Raw genomic sequence first — 18,325 nt, 5'->3', positions numbered from 1 at the left:
GTATACAAGACCCACAGCTTCCACTGATCGCTCACTGACACCTCGAAACCATCTTTTGCAGAATTCAGTCTTTCGTACGTTACCCCGAGTTCGATGATTTTGGCTGGCACAGGATGGCAGGGCCAGCCAGCTGCTGTGGCACAAGAAGGGCCCTGGCCATCTGCCCAAGCAGCAGGAGTGACAGCTGGCAAGCCACTTGGGCCTGTGAAGAGGCCAGACCAAGCTCAGCAAAGAGGTCTCCACTCTGGTCCTTGCTGAGGGCCTGGAGGCCGCCGGCTCTCTTGGGGCCCATGCCACAGGCTGATGTCTCCTCACCCAACCAGCCTCCCATTCCTCACTCTCCTCCCTCCCCCAGACAAGGCAGGGGCTTGCAGTGACCCGTGAACCTGAGGGTGGCAGGCCACGGCCCCAGATGGATAGTGCTGAACATGACGCCTCCTTCCCCACCACTGCTGCAGATTCCTAGCAAGTCCCTGCTCAGAGATTTAAAGATGAGGGGCTCCTCATCATTCATCCTGGCCAGGAGAAAAGTTTACCTCTGGTCACAAGAGTGACTGAAAGAAAACCTGGAAATCAGCACAAATCCATCACCACTAGTGGAAAAACAATTTACAGTGCATAGCCCATGGACAAAAGATCAGCTGTGTTAGCTTCTCTGTGTCACATTGGCACACAACGGTCACACAAAAAAACCACCTTTTTCGTCTGTTTTCAAGCATTAACCATCTTTGCCAGGTATCCACAAACCATTACTGAGTGCCTGACACAGGCGGGGCCCTTTGGGAAGCGCTACAGACTAGAGGATTAAATGAGGATCAAACACAGCCAGACTCCTCCCTTCAAGGAGTGAAACACGGCTCCTCCTCCACACGGCCATCTCTCTGGGCAGCTCACCCTCACGTGCGGAGCCAAGACATAGATTTAATAACTTGGGTAGCAACAAGACATCGAAGGAACAATGCAAGATCCGATAGAAGGATGGATTCATAAAACAGTACGTAATTATTTGTCCAGTAGAAAAGAAAGGAGCCACTTAGGCTGGAGAGGAAAGGGATGGTTTATGCGAGAAGTGGAATTCAAGCAGGGCATGTGTTGAGGAAGAGGTGGGATAAAGATAGATGGAAAACACAATATTTTACCTAAGCAAGCATTTAATGAATGACTAAATGAAAAGACTGGAGTGTGGAACCCACTTGGGTAGAATCACATGAGCGATTTTAGAGGCAAAACACTGAAACATTTGTTAGCCAGAAGATGGGGTTCTAGAGGGGCATAGTGGGGAGGAAGGCTGAGAAGATAAAGATGAAATCCTGAGAGGTACGGAAAACTCTTATCCCAGGACCTCAGGGGAACACTGAGCGTTCTGAAACACAGGATGAAATAAAGAGCGTTAGACAGGATGCAAAGGAGAGAAATAATAGTTCTGTGTCCTACAATTTAGAAATTAATCACACACTGCGGGAAATTTTTCTAAAAGGAAAATTGTTTTCTATCATTTTCTTTTAAAAGTCCATGTACATCACTCAAAATAAAAGAAATACACATAATGCTTTCTACATAATAGTGGAAGGAATTTGTCCCCAAAGATCTTTTCTTTGTATAAATGATGCTACCACAATTGACGCTTCAATAAAAATGAATATTTATGAAATGTAAAATGACTTGGATTAACTTATTCCAATTTCACCCTCTAAATTTAGATTTTTAAATCACGCCAAAATGTAGATTTTGATTACAAAAGCAAATTGGGGGGAAAAAGACCTACTTGACAAGAAAAAGAGAGTAAAATTTAAAAAAAAATAGAACTTGAAATAGGGATGACAAAAGATGATAGAAAGGTGGTCAATTAGACGACAAACAGCAGAGAGAGATCATCTTCAAAGTGGGGTTATTTAATTCAGTAACGCAGTCACATTACAAGAATCAAAAGTTATAAAAAAGCATGAAGTCAAGCCTCCCACCTGTGTTTCTCATCCATCTTCAGCTCACTGCATAGCTCTCTCCCCAGCTATTAGTTTCTTAGCAATCCTTTCAAAGTTTCTTTGTGCATACATATTATTATTTTCCTCCCTGTTCGCACAAAGGTTAGCATACTATGTAACACTGTTCTGATATTGCTTTTTTCACTTAATACTATATCTTGGCAATCTCTCCATACCCATTCATATAGGTTTTCCATGTTCTTTTTTACAGCTGCATATTCCATTGTGAGAACAAACCATAATTTATTTAACTAGCCCCTATTGATGGGCGTTTGGGTCGTTTCCAGTCTTCAACTACTGCAAACAAAGCTGCAGAGAATAACCTGGTTCAATCATCATTTGGCATACATGCAAGTGCGTCTGTAGGATAAACTCCCCGAAATTGAATTCCAGGGTCAAAAGGTAGATGCAGTTAAGTTTTTTTATAGATATTGCCAAATTGCCTTCCATAAGAGCTGAGCCAATTCAGACTCTCACCAGCAACGTACAAGAGCATCTCTTTCCTTACGGAATTACCAACAGAGTGTATTGTCAAAGTTCTGGATTTTTGCCAATCTGAAAAATGAAAAATGGTTCTTGCATCCTCCTCTTTGTCAGTGAAGTGGAGCATCCTTTTCTATGTTTAAGAGCCAACTGTACTTCCTTTTCTATAAGCTGTTCATAACCCCCGCCTGTTTTTCTAATGGATGTTGTTGTCTCCTAATAAGTTTCTAGGAGCTTCTTATACATTAGGAAGACTAGTCCTTCACCTACGATATGAGGTGCAAATATTTACCCCAGTTTTTCTTTTGAATTTGCTTATGGTAATTTTTGCCCGCAGATTTTGATTTTGATGTGATAGAATTTATCAATCTTTTAAGTCTTCTGATTTTCAAGTCATGGTTAGAAAGGCATTCCAAGACACACCAAGATTATAAAAGAATTCTCCGTTTCTCACACTAAACTGTTTCTTTTTTCACATTTAACTAAATGGAAAAACAGTATGGGCCTCAGTTTCCACATCTAAAATGGGGATAATAATAGTTACTACCTCGTTGGGTTACTGTGAAGATTAAATGCAAATGTAAAGTAATTACTGTAGTGCCTGGCATATAGTAAGCATTCAATAAGAATGAGCTATTATCATCATATACCTTTTGGAACTTATCCTGGTGTAAGATATGAAGTACAGATCCAACCTTGCTGTTGGTTTTTCTTTTTTTTCCATGTGGCTACCCAGTTGTCCCATAACCATTTACTGAATATTCCACTTTTTTCCCCACTGATTTGAGATAGCACCTTTATCATATGCTACATTCCCATATGTATTAAAGAATTTCTGATCTTTCTATTCTGTTCCATTGACCCATCATGGTCAGTACCAGTACCAGTACATGGACCAGCGCCACACTGTTTAAATTATTAAGCTTTACTTCTACTACCTGATAGGGCTTCCTCCTTTAATAATTAATAGAGCTATTCCTGTTTATTTTTCCACATGAATTTTTAAAATTAGTGTGTCCAGTTCTAGAACAAAACATATATATCATTCATATTTTTATTGAAACCACATTACCTTCATAAATTAACTTAAGGAGAACTGATCTGTTTCCTGTTCAGCCTTCCTATCCGAGAACCTGGTATGTCTTGCCATTTGTTCAAGTCTTCTTTTGCGTCCTTCAGTAGCGTTTTAAAGTTTTCTTCACATTGGTTGTGGAGTCAATTCCAACTCCAACCGTATGGACAGCAGAGCGGAACCCTGTCCGATCTTTTTGCACCATCCTCTCACCTTGTGGCACTATATCAGACAATGCTCTGCTGCTATTCGTAGGGTTTCCATGGCCAATTTTTTTGGCAGTGGGTGGCCAGGTCCTTCCTCCTAGTCTGTCTTAGTCTGGAAGCTCCACTGACACCTGTCCACCGTGGGTGACCTTGCTGGTATCTGAAATACCAGTGGCATAGGTTTCAGCATCACAGCAACACATACCATCCACGTACCATGACACAGTATGACAACCGGACAGAGGGGTTTCCTGACCAGGAAACGAACTCAGGCCGCAGAAGTGAGAATGCTGAATCTTAACCACTAGACCACCAAGGCTGGCTTTTCTTCACATAGGTCTTGCATATTTCTTGCAAAGTTTATTTCTAAATTTTAACTTCTTTGGTTGCTATTATAAATGTTGCATTTTCTTCTATTATATTTTCTAACAAGTTGCTTATAGAGAGAAAAGCTATTGGTTTGTCTAATAAGAATATACCCTGACACTTGACTAAATTCTCTTGGATTTTCCAGGTATATAATCTTATCATCTGCAAATGGTGTTAGTTTTACCTTCTCTTTTCCAATTTGCACATCTCTAATGGCCTTTTCCTCTCTGACTGCATTGCCTAACACCCACCAAACAATGTTAAATAATAATCAATCACCCAAAAGAGGCCTAGTCATGTTTTGATCCGCTTTAAGTAGTCTGGGAAGAATTGAACATTAAAGAAGTTTGAAGGATTGAATCTTACCTTCTTACAAAGAAGAAATCTACTACTAGGCTGCAGTTTATACAAGGCTGCAACTTTCCTTAAGAATACAAAAAAAGGCAGGATTAAAGCTAAGATGATAACCCTTCACACCGAAGTATCTGGCAATAGTTCACACCTGGTACTAGGCTGCGTCAAAGACGCTAAACAGGCCTTGTCTTCTAAAAAAGGTGATGCTTTTGTCACAGAACTTTAGAGATAGTCAGGGTGCAAATAAGAGCAGACACAGAGGTAATATGGAGAAGTGAAAAGCTGTTAAACAGATTGGAGGTTGTAGCAGAGATGAATTTAACTTTCAAAACAATATTAAGTCCATAAGCTTCAAGCTTACAGCCACTGAAACCCACCAAAGAGGTAACACTGCCCATTTCTGACGCCAGTCAGAGCTTTCAGCAGCATATCAAGGCAGGAATAGTACCAGGAGAGGAGGTTAGAAAGGCTATACTCTAAGATTTAAATATTTGGGGGGAGGACGAGTCACAACAGCTGAACAACAAGGATATAGGCATTGTAGGCTTGGCCCTACACCAGAAAAAGCAGTTTACTGGTCCAGATCCCAAGATGCACATACAGCTCTATTAAAAGACAGAAGAGCCCAGCAGAGAACCAGGTCCTGATGTTTTGCAGAGTCATGATGTAGATATGAACAAGAAATCGTTGGCTCGTTTCTGTCATTTATACACTGGGGAAATGACTGGGAAGACTTTGGTTAAGACAAAGCAGAACTAAATTCTGGTCAGTCTCCATCTCGAACCAGTTTGGAAATCCAATGAAGAGTGTTTGATTTGTTTGGTTTTTAGATGTCTGGGAGGACACACCAAAGACACGGTAGTGTGTAAAAGGAAGTTTAGTACAAGCTGGGCAAGTTCAGCATTGAGAGAGCCTGGCCTTTAAATATCCATTTATAAACACTGGCTTGTAAAAGAGTATTTTTAAGATAAATAAAGTTCAGATAATCCGGTTATATAGTTTAGAGATCAACAGAGTAAATCTGGATTTCTTTTCAAAACTCATTTTCCAAATTTGAGTCAAAAATAACATAAACTTTGAGGGCTGGCGATGTGTTGGAAGTGAAGCGATGGGGGCATAGCAAATAGAACTGCCATACAGTGAATGAGAAGCAGGTCTCACAACAGCAATTTGCAAACTGCCTCAAATCCAAAGCATCTCTACCTTTTCCAATCTCACACTGAGTATAGTACACGGTATGCAGATCCTCACTCTGAACCCGTTATATACACTCGACAATTCTTTAAGGAAAAGAAAAATATAAGAATTCCTAGGGAATTTTAAATGCAGGATTTCTCGGTAGTGGGTCATACGTAAAGACTAATTACGACTTAATCCTCCAACAGCTCTAAGGTAGAGGTTTACAAACTGCAGGGGTGCATTAGAAGCACCTAGACGGCTTGTTTAGAGCACAAACCGTCGGGGCCACACTTTGAGAAGCGCGGCACCAATAATCCTGCTCAAAATATGGTCCTCGGGTCGGTGGATCTGTGATGTCTACGAACTACTAGGAGTCTGCAACAGAAATTGACAGTTAGGCTTTTGAAAACTTTTAGAGTAGTTTAACATTACCGGGCATCCAAGCACATGATCATTTTTCTAGCATTTCATTTTTGTTGTATTTTCCAAAAGTACTGGTATGAGACTGGAAAGTTATTTTTAAGTTTGGGAAGCGCAGCTCTAAAACTGACACTTCCACACCACTGAAGCACACAGGCAGCCCCGCAAGCACAGGGCCAGGGGCAGCTCCTGCCAACTGGGAGAAACCGAACAGTCCCGGAGGATGTGGAGGTCTGAGATTAATTCCTGCAACCAAAACACTGGGCTGAGATACAACTTCAAAACTGCAGTTTTCATCGTTCTGTATCTTTCTATCGCTTCCAGTGACAACACAATACTGCACCGTCGCTGCAAGCGTCCGGTGCAAAACAGGAAAAAGGAGGCAGATACCCCAGCACTGCGCGCGCGCGCCTGTGAGAAAGAGCAGGAAGCGGGGCAGCTTGTCCTGCCCCCAACTCTGGAGCCGCCGAGGACCCTGCACTCTGGGTAAGTTACACCAACAGAAAAGATTCCGCGAAATTGTTTTGCGTTGTTTTAGGGCGTGAGAAGCGAAACAAAGAGAAGCGACCCGGCAACACCCGCCCCGGCTAACGCCTCTCCGCGCCTGCGCAGACCGCAGCCTAACGACCAGCCCGCGGCCGGCCCACGGCTTCCTTCCGGACGGGCGGGCCGAGGACGCGCGCGCGCGTGCGCGTGCGCAGCGGCGACTGCCGTGCCCTCTGTGCGTGCCCGCGTCCTTACCCGCTACGAGGATCGCCTCCTTCCGGCCCGGCAAGGCCTCCTGGGGGCTGACGATCTTAGAGGTGGTGTCGCCCATTCTCGGGGCCAGGAAGAGGCTGTGGAAGAGCCTGCGAGCTCTCCTGGTGGCCACGAGCATGTGCGGGCGAGTGGCCGAGGGGCCACCAGGCGGGACGGCGCGGTCGCGAGCGGAGCCGCCGCTGAGGAGGCGGCGGGCGCCCGGCGGCGGGACCAGCGTGCACTGGGCGGGCGGGCTCGGGTCCGCCCCGGCCGCGTGCGCTGCGGACTCTGGCCGCTGCCGCCCCGGAATCGAGGTTACCCAAGGCGAGGGCCGGGCGCGCTGTCACAGGGCGTGTTCCCGCCCAGAACGGGTACCTGGCCCGGGAGCACCGGCGGGTTTTTCTGTCTCGGCCGGGACAGAGATCCCTTGCAGGGAACAAGTGGGCTGATCGCGGCGCAGTAGGTGAAGCGGCAGAGGCCAAAAAGAAAGCCTGGCCTTTGGTTTTAAAGTTGTTCCCGTTTCACCACCTCCTTAGCAGTTGTTGGGCATGCCCAGTAAGATATAAGACCCCTACGTTATGACAACCAGAATGGATGTTTCCGTTGGACCCATTATAATGATATCAAAAAATGAGTATCCGAAATGAAAACTAAGCACAACTTTCAAAAAGCTCAGAATAGGAAAGATAATTGTATATGTATATGTACATATATATACACATACACGGTACATTGATAAGCCCACATTATGGGGGCGGAATAAAAGAGCAGGGCGCTAACACCAAAATTAACAGAGTTTAGGTGATTTTAATGGTGCTCTTGGATCATTCTTGTTTCTGGAATCATGGGAGATAACATTTGTTCCTGTGACAAATTTTTCAACCCAAAAATAAGGTGGGTGGAGCCAGATGGGTGACTTGGGAGTTCCATATGTGAAATTTTGGTTTTGCACAAATGTTCTGCCAAAATGGGCAGATAGTCTCCGATGCGGGAAGGAACTTCAGATTAGCACCCACACAAGTGAGAAGGCTTTGCCCCAGCCTGCCCCCGGGCTTTGGTTACCGCCCTGTGTTAATGCGGTCTGGACTGTAACATAAGCGGAGCCGGAGGATTAAGCCGGTACTTAGATTGAAGTGTTTATTTTGTCATTTAGATTTCCTCCGGGCAGTTTGCCTCAATCTTTACTTTGATTTGTTTTTGCTGTGAGATTATACGAAGTAGGTTCTACAGACCTTTCCTGAAAATGCTCCAAGGTGTCACTTTTCGCCTTGTGAAGACACCGCATTACTAAGCATTTGAAAAAAATAAGACCATTCTTCTGTCAAAGGAAATAGTCTGTGTTTTTTTTTAATCACTGCGTTTTGATACATATTGATTTCCTTTTCCTATGTTTTGTGGTTGTATGAAGTTAAATATGGTAGAAATACTCGGCAACTAAGAACTGAAGGATTTTCATGTCAAAGAGAAGTACTTGTATAATGTGAAGTGAAGAAGCACTGTATATGTAATATGCAGTGTATATAAAAACACGCGGACCTCTGCTTGGACTCCCACTGGAGAAAGACTGGAAAAAATTAAAACAAGGTTTGCAGTTTGGTTGCTCAGGGTAATGGTCTGCTGATTTTCACTTTCTTTAAACTTGTTTCAAAATGTTCGCCATTGTTACAGTCTTAGGTGTTCCAATGGCTATGTTACTTTTATTATTATTAAAAAGTAAACATTTTTAAAGAAAAAATACCTTAATTTATTTCAAAGCTTTTTCTCATAAAATGGATTTCTTATCGCATTTACAAGAATAGCTGTAAGAAAATTTACGTTGAGTTTATTTGTTTGTTTTGGGGGAAGAAAATTAAATATTCCTGCCTTCAATGACGCCATTTTCACCACTACGACTTACTTTTCTTCACTCTCCTGATCCCTTCTGAGCTTCACACTGAGAGTCTTTTTTTTGTCCATATTCCCCTTTGGGCACACATTGCTTTGATTTGTTATTTTTGTGATCATTCTCTGGTTTTCCAACAAGTTCTAACAACGCATGTTCTTTAGGATGCATTCTAAGCATCCTCTTTGATACAACAAAGACCCAAATACAGCAGTTTAAACAAAACAGAAGTTTATTTCTCTCTTATGTAACAATCCATAGATAGATAGTTCAGTACTGAGCAGGACCATGTCTTTTCTTCTGTAATATCTCGTACTGGATTGGCTCAAGTTAAGTGTTCAGTGGTTATGCATTTGGTTTAATTGAGCCAAAACTCTGACTTATATTAGCAAAAGTTTCTTTTCCACTCGTTCAAGAATGATTCTCCCTTGCCCCTTGGAGACAATACTTAATACTCTATTCCAAAACTAGGCCTGGGTTTTAGTTGGCCTACAAATTAGATTGATTTAACAGAGACACAGATACTGTATCTGAAACAGGGTAGTTTTGCTTTGCTTTATTCTTTCGTGTACTGGTCCAAAAGTAGGTGGTCCAGCACTGGTAGGGCAGCACCGCGGTCCTTGTTCATGACCTCCACCCCAGAACCTGCCATCACATCTGTATCTTAGCCCAGCAAGAAGGCAGAGAGTAGAAGGGTGCATGCCTCCATACTCCTAGAAATGTGTTTTAGAGGTAGCATGCATCGTTTCTACTCATTCCGTAACCTGATTAAGACATGGCCACATCTAACTGTTGAGAAGGGGAGAGATGAAGTTCTCTAGCGGATCAGCTAATACGGGGCAGTTCTAATAATAAATGAAGAAGGTGAGAATGTACTTCGGTGGACAAGCCTCACAGTCCGCTCCTCTGGCCATCCAGCTATCCATATATACCTGTGTTCTGACACATAGAACATACCCTGTTTCAAAGGGAAAAAAGCCAAAGTTCCAAGCTATTACTCATCCAGCTCAAAGTCCACGATCTGCAGATGATGTGCAGTCCTTTACAAGTCTGAATTTAACTCTTCATGATCCAGTGATCTAGAAAGGTGAGGATCTGTTCCCCTCTCCCACTCCCTCCCCCACACACCTGGTGTGCAATGGTGAAGTAGGAATATGAAAACCAATTTGGAAAAATAATGAGGAAAAAAAGAGTAGTCGCTGGTCCACAGCCTTACCAAACGTTGCAAAGGGGAAACTTCAAAGACTGCCCAGATGGTGGAGTAAATTTGCGGTTAGACCCCAGTTCTGCTTTCTAGAAGGAACTGCCTTGTTTGTTGCCTCAGAAGGTACTGGCTTTACTCGCTGGGAGGTTTTTATCCATGATCTCCCATGATTCCATCTGAAGAACATAGTGAAGAAAAAGCCCTCCTGGGAGGCTGCACATCTTTTTATGCCTAATAGCCTACTGGTGCAGTTTTGAAGGATTGTGGGTTACTTCAGAGTCAAATGGACACAGACATTTGCAAGCTAAGCTTGTAGCTCCCTTGTCAATTCAGTTTTGAGAAATACTGAATAGATTTCTGGTCTATTTGTTCCTTTTACAATTCCTTATACAAATAACTACAGCTAAATGTGTCAACTCGTCATATTACTAATGCCTAACTACTCTTCGTTTTTATTTACCAGGCTCTATGTTTGTCCCATCTATCCTGTTTCTATTAACTTAATGGCAGTGCCCTTGCAACCAGCAAAAACAGTAGATTTGGTTGAGAAGACAATCCCCTTGAGAAGACAATCCCCTTAAAATGATCTTTACTGCTTGCCTGGCTTTCATCATCTGTCAGACAACACTTGCTAATGACTCTTGAGAAGGACCTTGGGTCACAGTTTTATCTTCTGCTATTGGAAGTATAGTAGCTTTTGGCTTTATCAAAACTAGAAAGCCCTAAATAACCATTCCCAGTCTACTTGTATTGCAGGCTGCAGGCAGAGAACTCCAATCTTAGCAGAACTTTATTGCCTTCTATCTCTGTTAACCAAATGGCTAGCTTTTACCTGAGTTCAACTTTCTCAAAGGACTTTACTAAAGAAGGTGGGAAACAGCCAATACTCTCTGGTTGGTCAGAGAATCATCTTTCCTACCATTTTCCCTGCAGCTGCAGATTCATAGAGCACATGGTCTGCCTTACCAATTGAGTTGACAATGTTATCAAATGTTTTGTGGTAGCATAAAACGAGTCACCAGCTTTCCAACCTGTGTCCTTGTTGTCTGCTGCCTACCAGTTAAACCAATGCCACATAGTTTAGGTTAATGTTATGGAGTGTACAGAAATCTAGTAGAACTAATGTGTTGGTTTAGCAACATTGCAGGATCCAAATCCAAAAAATATTAAATATTTAGGGGTAAATCTGACTAAAGATGCATTAAATCTGTACATCAAAACCCACAAAATATTGCTAAGAGAAATCTTTAAAGATCTAAATAAATACAGAGATATACCATGTTCATGGATCAGAAGACTCAACATGTCAATATTGTTAGAATGCAGTTTCTCCCCAAATTAATATATAGATTCAACAAAATCCCAATGAAAATCCCAGCAAGCTTTTTTCTAGAAATTGGCATGCTGACTCTAAAACTAAGTACAAATGCAAAGGCCCTAAACTAGCCAGAAACTGAGGAGTCCAGCTCCAGGCCAAAATCCTACATGTTGTCTTTCAGGCCCAACCATGAGCAATTACAAAGGCTTTGCCTGGCAGGCCTCATTAGTGACCGCTACTCTCCTCACACTAAGTTTGATGCTCGGGGGTGTGCTTTGGTGCAAGGCAGTGAATTGCGGTCTCCTGGAGGGAGTTTCAGTCATGGGTCAAGTCCCACTTCAGGCCAGCCATGCTTATAATCATATCTGCATTTCTAGACAGGGCATCCCCCTTTGGAGATGGGCCTTCTTGGAAAGTGGACTAAGACAATTTTTCTCCCTCTCTCCAGGGCCCTGTCCATAAGACAGCAGGAGCTTTTGTTCAGTGCTCTTCACCAGTGAGACAATTTCCCCCACTTGTGCTGCTTGTCATCTGATTGACCATTACACCTAATGTTATTCCATGGGGAAAAATGGAACAGAATGAGCTAGAGCTTTGCATTTTGGCCTCTTGCTCATACTATCACAGTAAATGAATAAAGACTTGATTGTTACTTTCAGTTTTGCTTGCCATCCACATTAACCACCCGACACCTGACAGTCTGACAAAAATAAATTTGAAAAACAACAAAGTAGGAAGGCTTACACTACCTGAGTTCAAGACTTATTACAAATCTACAATAACCAAGAAAGTGTGATATTGGCCACAGTAGAGACAAATAGAATAATGGAGCAAAATAAAGTCCCAAAATAAACCCACACATACATGGTCGATTGATTTTCAACCAAGGTGCAAAGGCTGTGACTTCTAAAACAGTGACTTCTAAAGTAAAATACGGGAGAAAATCTTTGTGGCCTTAGGGTAAGCAAAAATGTTTAGGTATAACACTAAATGCATGATCCATTAAAGAAGAAAACTAATCAGTCAGATTTTATCAAAATTAAGAACTTTTGTTCTTCAAAAGACACTCTTAAGAGAATACAAAGATAGCCCCAGACTGACAGAAAATATTTGTAAATCATATTTCTGATAAAGGGCTTATATCCAGAATATATTACTCCCAAAATTCAGTAATAAGAAACAGCACATTTAAAAAATGGGCAAAATGGGCAAAAACAGACACCAAGGAAGATACATGGATGGCAAATATGCACATAAGAAAAAAACCGCTCAACATCATTAGTAATTAAAATGACTAATGGGATATGCCAATGGGGTATGCAAATGAAGACCGCAATAAGATGCCCCTACACACCCACCAGAATGGCTATAATTCAAAAGACTGACCATACCAAGTCTTGGTGAGGATGTGGAGGAACTGGAACCCTTATACACTGCTGATGGTAATTCAAAATGGTACAACTACTTTGGAAAATAATTTGGCAGTTTCTGAAGTAGTTAAGCACTCATCTGCCATAAGGCCCAACCGTTTCATATGAACATATGTGTCTTTGCAAAGTCTTATACTCACATATTCCTAGGAGTATTATTGGTAATGGCCCAAAACTGGAAACAACCCAAATGACTATCAACAGGTGAATGGGCAAACAAATTGTGGTATATTCTTACAATGGAATATGCTCATCAGTAAAAAGAAATGAACTGTTGATACACTCAACAACACGGATGATTCCACTATGCTAAGTGAAAGGAGCCAAACTAAGAAGAGTATATATTATGTGATTCCATTTATTTAAAATTCTAGAAAATGCAAACTAATCTGTAGTAACAGAAAGCAGATCAGCAGTTGCCTGAGAATGCAGGTCAGGGATGGGAGGGATAGCAAGGTTTACAACGAAACTTTTGAGGACCCTGGATATGTTCATTATCTAGATTGTGGTGATGATTTCCCAAGTGTATCCCTATCTCAAAGATTATCAGGTTATACATACTTTTTAAAAGTATGTTTCTGCTATGTGGGTGGAGTGAATACGTTAATGCTTTTAAGCCCAGATCCACTTACATAACTGACTTCCACTCTTCAGAACACAGACCTGGAGGTCATGAGACACAGGACAGTCAAACTTTGTTAAAGAGTGTTAGAGATCAGGAATGTGGATTGCTATTAAGAGTCGACTGTGTTGGGTGGGAAACTAGAATGAGCAACATGGAGTAGTCTGAGGACTCTGGACATCTAAGGTGGAAACCTCCCTCCACAACTTCACTCTCTCTGTTTACAGAAACTAGAATGCCTGTGTGATTCTCTCTCGTCTTCTGACCTTATTCTTCACCACTCAGTGCAAGACTCATCTTCTCTGTGCAGCTTTCCCTGATTGCACAAGGAAACAGTGGTTATTCATTCCATTGGAGTTCTGCCGTAGAACTCACCATTTACATCACTCAGGTAGGACATAGCATATGCTGCCTTGTGTTGTTAGTTATCTGAAAAGATATGCAAGTTACTGTGGAGGTTTAAAATATGTCCACAAATTCTTTGACACTCCCTTTAAAACGTGGATCCTAATTCTCCTCCCCTTACATTTTGGTTGGACTTAGTGTTTGCTTCTAATGGATAGAATAAGACAGAAGTGATGATGGGTGACCTCTGAGACTAAATCATGAAAGGCAATGCAGCTCCCTTCTTGCTGGCTTTTGGATCACTCCCTCTGGGGGAACCCAGCTGTCACATCATGATGATCCTCAACTGGCCCTATAAAGAGGTACACGTGGTGAGGAATTGAGGTCTCCTGCAACAGCCAAGTGAGTAAGCAATCTTGGAAGCAGATTCTCGAGACCCAGTCAAGCTTTCAGATGACATCTTGTCTGCAATCCCATAAGGACCCTGTGCCAGAACCACCCAGTAAGCTACCTCCAAATTCCTCACCCACAGAAACCATGAGATAAAAAATAATAATTTTTTTAAAACCATTTTTTAAATTCATGGTAAGATAAGGTGACAATATTCTTGAAATCCAGGCTTTTCAGAGTTAAAGAAGTTTTCTTGGAACTCCCACAACTAAATTTACATAATAAGAACCAAAATATTAGAGGACTGGCCTTAAAATAAACCCTAGACTAGAAAGGTAAAGAACATGACTTAAGAGATGAGAAAGACCAAACATCCTTATCTCATTGCCCTACCCTAGGATGAACTTGGGGGTGGAATCTTAGAAACATCCGTATGGACTAGGGAAGAATCTGAAGATTTGGGAGCTAGCACTTCACTTCCTGGGGCATTTCCTAGGACAGTGACCCAATGGTACAAAAAGAAATCAATCATGTGCATTGAATCAACATCTTTTTTTTTCCCCCCCAAGCAATTTTATTGAGATCATAATGATTTATAACATTGCGTGATTTGGGGTGAACATTACTGTTTATCAATTTCGGAATATACTTCATCATGCTCACCTCCAGTAGCCTAATTTTTATCCATCGCTGTACGTATGTGACCCTTTATCCCTTTCGCCCACCCCCCAACCCCCTTTCCCTCTGGTAACCACTAATCTGTTCTCTTTATCCATGTATTTGTTATCTTCCATATTTGAGTGAAATCATGCAGTATTTGTCTTTCTCTGTCTGGCTTATTTTGCTTAATATAATACCCTCAAGGTCCATCCCTGTTGTTGCAAATGGGACAATTTTGTCTTTTTTTATGGCTGAGTACTATTCCATTGTATATATATACATCTTCTTTATCTATTCATCCATAGAAGGGCACTTGAATTGCTTCCACGTCTTGGCTATTGTGAATAATGCTGCAATGAACAGAGGGGTGCATAAATCTCTTGGGTCATTGATTTCAAGTTCTTTGGATAAATACCCAGTAGTGGGATAGCTAGATCATATGGCATTTCTATTTTTAATTTTTTGAGAAATCTCCATACTGTTTTCCATAGAGGCTGCAACAGTTTGCATTCCCATCAGCAGTGTATGAGGGTTCCTTTTTCTCCACATCCTCTCCAACATTTGTTGTTTTTTCTCTTGGTAATTATAGCCATTCTGACAGATGTAAAGTGCTATCTCATTGTAGTTTTGATTTGCATGTCCCTAATAATTAGTGATGTTGAACATCATTTCACATGTCTGTTGGCCACCTGTATATCTTCTTTGGAAAATGTCTGCTCATATCCTCTGCTCATTTTTTGATTGGGTTATTTGTTTTTTTGTTGTTGAATTATATGAGTTCTTTATATATTTTGGAGGTCAACCCCTTGTCTGATAAATGATTTGCAAATATTTTCTCCCAGTTGGTGAGTTGTCTTTTTGCTTTGTTCATGGTTTCCTTTGCTTTGTAGAAGCCTTTTAGTCCAATAGATCAACATGTTTTTTGAAGTGACTTAGAGTAGACTAGATTAGACAATATAAGAGTGCATCCACAAGGAGTAAGGATAAATATAATTTGGGAGTGTCTTTGTTTCTTTTACATACATATGTGTGTACTGTCTGTGTGTATGTGTGTACTGTTATCTAGACATAAATATATTTCTTAGTGTAGCTTATGGTAAAAGAAAGTTTGAAAGCCATGGTCAGAGAGACTATAAACCTTTCAGAAGACTTAAATTTGTCGGGGCAGGCAATGTGATGTGGGCACAGAGGAGGAACAATGGCTGAGGGCAGGGCCATGGCTAGTGGACCTGAGGGCAGGCTCACAGGATCCTGCACAATCATGTTGAGTGTGGAGAGAACAGGCGAGCACTCCCAGGTCTCCCAAGGGGTTTGGGGGTATGGAAGGACTGACAGAACCAATGACCCCAATAAAGCCTGGAGTTGGGGCACGGAGACCCAAGTACTGAGACCTCGTGACTGGATGCAACAACAAAATCCTCGGTCATCAGTAGTGGAGCCAGCATGATGCTCAAGCATGGAGCAGGCGCAGCTATGTCTCCGCAGTGCAGGAGCTCGGTGGCCAGGAGTCCAAGCCTCACCAATGCAGTTACACTGAGGATAGAGACCAAGGCTGAGAGACACCTCAGTGGGAGGCCACAAGACCAGAGGACGTGTAAGCTCTCCTTGTACCCAGATGCCATCTTGAAAAGGAGAAAGGAGTGGGGGAAGCCATGGGGAAAATCCAAAAGACTGAGCAGTGACCCAAATAGGCTATTTAAAACTGAAAGCTACCCAAAAGCCACTTTTATTTGTCAAGATCAAGTGTTTTCCTCCATCATTAGGAATGATGAGAGCAAGATGAGATCAGTTACAGAAAATAGGGCAATTAACATTTTTCATACATCTGAGTCATGTTGTTTAAATTTTAGCCTCATTACATGTGATCTATCAAAGGATACAGAAGGAGTGTTTACCCAGGCCAGGAGTCAGGAGGCTACCCACTTACTAAGATAGCATGTAAACAAACGAAACATTGTATGGTACCAGTCTACAACAAAATGGCAAAATTAGAGGAAAAAAAAGATAATGCAATAAGTTTTTTATAATGCTAAATATATTCAATTTGAAAAACTATTCTTTATTTTAAAATAAGGTACTGCTGACTTTTTCTGGTGTCAAAATGTCCTTCCTTCCCATATTGTGGTGATGAGAGATAGCGGTTGTTGCTCTAAGACCCTTATTTGGCAAAATCTAAGATGGACAGCCTGTGCTGGCTCTCAAAATATTTGGCCCAATTCTTCTGGCCCTTGAAATGCAAGTATGTGATAGCCCTTGGCGTAGAATAGGCCTTCCATCCATGGAAGTTCCCTTCCAGCCTCCTCCAGCCATTACCCCCCCAGTTCATAGAAATCAGCCCTTAACAAGTAGCTTTTGCTCTTTTTCCCAGAGGCTCCATCCGTCTTCTTCCCACTCAACTTGCCTAACCACAAATCGTAGCAAGCCATCTCTCCCCAGGTCAAATAGAAAGGGTGGAAGACATGACCGAAGGGATGAGAGAGAAGGCCGTGTCCTATCCCTTCCTCCCACCCTTGGATGAACTAGGGGTGGGATCTTAGAAACATCCACATGGACTGGCGAAGAATCTGAGGACCTGGGGACCAGTGCTCAGCAAAGAGGAGGACAAGAAGTGTCTCTCCAGAAGAATTTATAAAATTGTGTCACCACTCCATTTCTAAGCTCCATCATTATATTAAATTGTATACATCTCTGATAAAATGAGCCAAATAACATACTGAAACCTTCCTGTAAACTTAGGAACTTCAGTGCCAATTTATTTTGTCAATTAATTTTCTGTCATAAAACCATCTATGTGCCAGGGTTACTAAAAAAAACTCTAAGGAAGGAAAACCTACTCCCTGTAAAGTCAGATAATACATAAAAACATTTTCAATTAGTAAGCATTGAGAAACCAATTGTTATATAAGGTAGAGGTATGACATTTATCTAAATTATTGAGAACATACCTGCTTGTCCATTACAAATGTTAAATGATTTTTTGATTCATTGCTTTAAAGGTGCTTTTTGTATTGCCCCTACATGCAGATTCTGCTGAAACCCTCATTTGCTTAGTAAATACTGTAGAACTCACGCCACACGCAAGGCACCAACCAGATGGCACACACCAAACAGTGAGGCCTTTCCAGGACTCCAAGGGCACACAGCATGGTGGAGAGTCATCCTACACCCAGCCAGCTGCAGCACCACACAAGGCAGGCCACAGGGTGCTCTGTAGCACAGCCCTGGACAAAAGGCTGTGGGGGTTTCGAGAAGGAAGACCATATCCTTAACCTCTGGGGTTGCAGATCATAGATATGGAGGGCCATGCACCAGGACTGAAAGAGAGAGCCGTCACAGGTGTGGAAGATGAACTCAAGGACAAATTGTGTAAAAGGTGAGGCTTTGTCCCCTCCAAGAGGCATTCCAGCCCTTATGTCTATTCTTTATAAAACCGTCCATAACTGCGGGATGCCCTGGCAGACTCCACCTTAGATAAGGCTTTTATTGGCCTGTTCATAAAAATCCACTTAACCAGGTAGAGACACCCTTATAAATAAATAAATAGAAAGCTTAATATGGCACTACATTCTCATGCTTAAAACTATGTGGCCTTATTTATGGTCTATCTGTAGAATGTAAAAAGCTGTCTTAAGCATTTTAATTAATTGCATGGGTTATTTTACTGAGTTTTA

The 18,325-nt window shown here is 41.9% G+C and overlaps 1 protein-coding gene and 1 long non-coding RNA gene across 10 annotated transcripts in view; one reads left to right on the top strand and one right to left on the bottom strand.

Annotated features, from left to right (window-relative positions):
• Positions 1 to 7,583, bottom strand: part of MSRA (methionine sulfoxide reductase A) — a 391,817-nt gene extending 384,234 nt beyond the window's left edge. For 6 of the 8 annotated variants that reach the window (XR_011536611.1, XR_544638.2, XM_070607475.1 and 3 more), the window contains exon 1: positions 6,807 to 7,337. Coding sequence is in view for 6 of the 8 variants with exons in the window: in XM_070607475.1 (XP_070463576.1) it covers positions 6,807 to 6,942 (136 nt within the window). In the remaining 2 variants the exon portion in view is untranslated. Of the gene's footprint in view, positions 1 to 6,806 lie in introns of all 8 variants that reach the window. The other 2 variants (XM_070607443.1, XM_070607486.1) reach the window with 2 other exon arrangements.
• The window catches only part of LOC103549917 (uncharacterized), a 28,011-nt gene continuing 15,884 nt past the window's right edge, over positions 6,199 to 18,325 (top strand). The window contains exons 1-3 of one of the 2 annotated variants that reach the window (XR_011536629.1): positions 6,199 to 6,296; positions 6,390 to 6,551; positions 13,487 to 13,650. This is a non-coding gene — a long non-coding RNA (uncharacterized lncRNA). The remainder of the gene's footprint in view (positions 6,297 to 6,389; positions 6,552 to 13,486; positions 13,651 to 18,325) is intronic. The other variant, XR_011536630.1, reaches the window with a different exon arrangement.

This window comes from Equus przewalskii, chromosome 2, assembly GCF_037783145.1.
Source record: "Equus przewalskii isolate Varuska chromosome 2, EquPr2, whole genome shotgun sequence".
In the NCBI taxonomy this organism is placed as follows: domain Eukaryota; kingdom Metazoa; phylum Chordata; class Mammalia; order Perissodactyla; family Equidae; genus Equus; species Equus przewalskii.
This window is presented reverse-complemented; position numbering and strand designations above follow the sequence as displayed.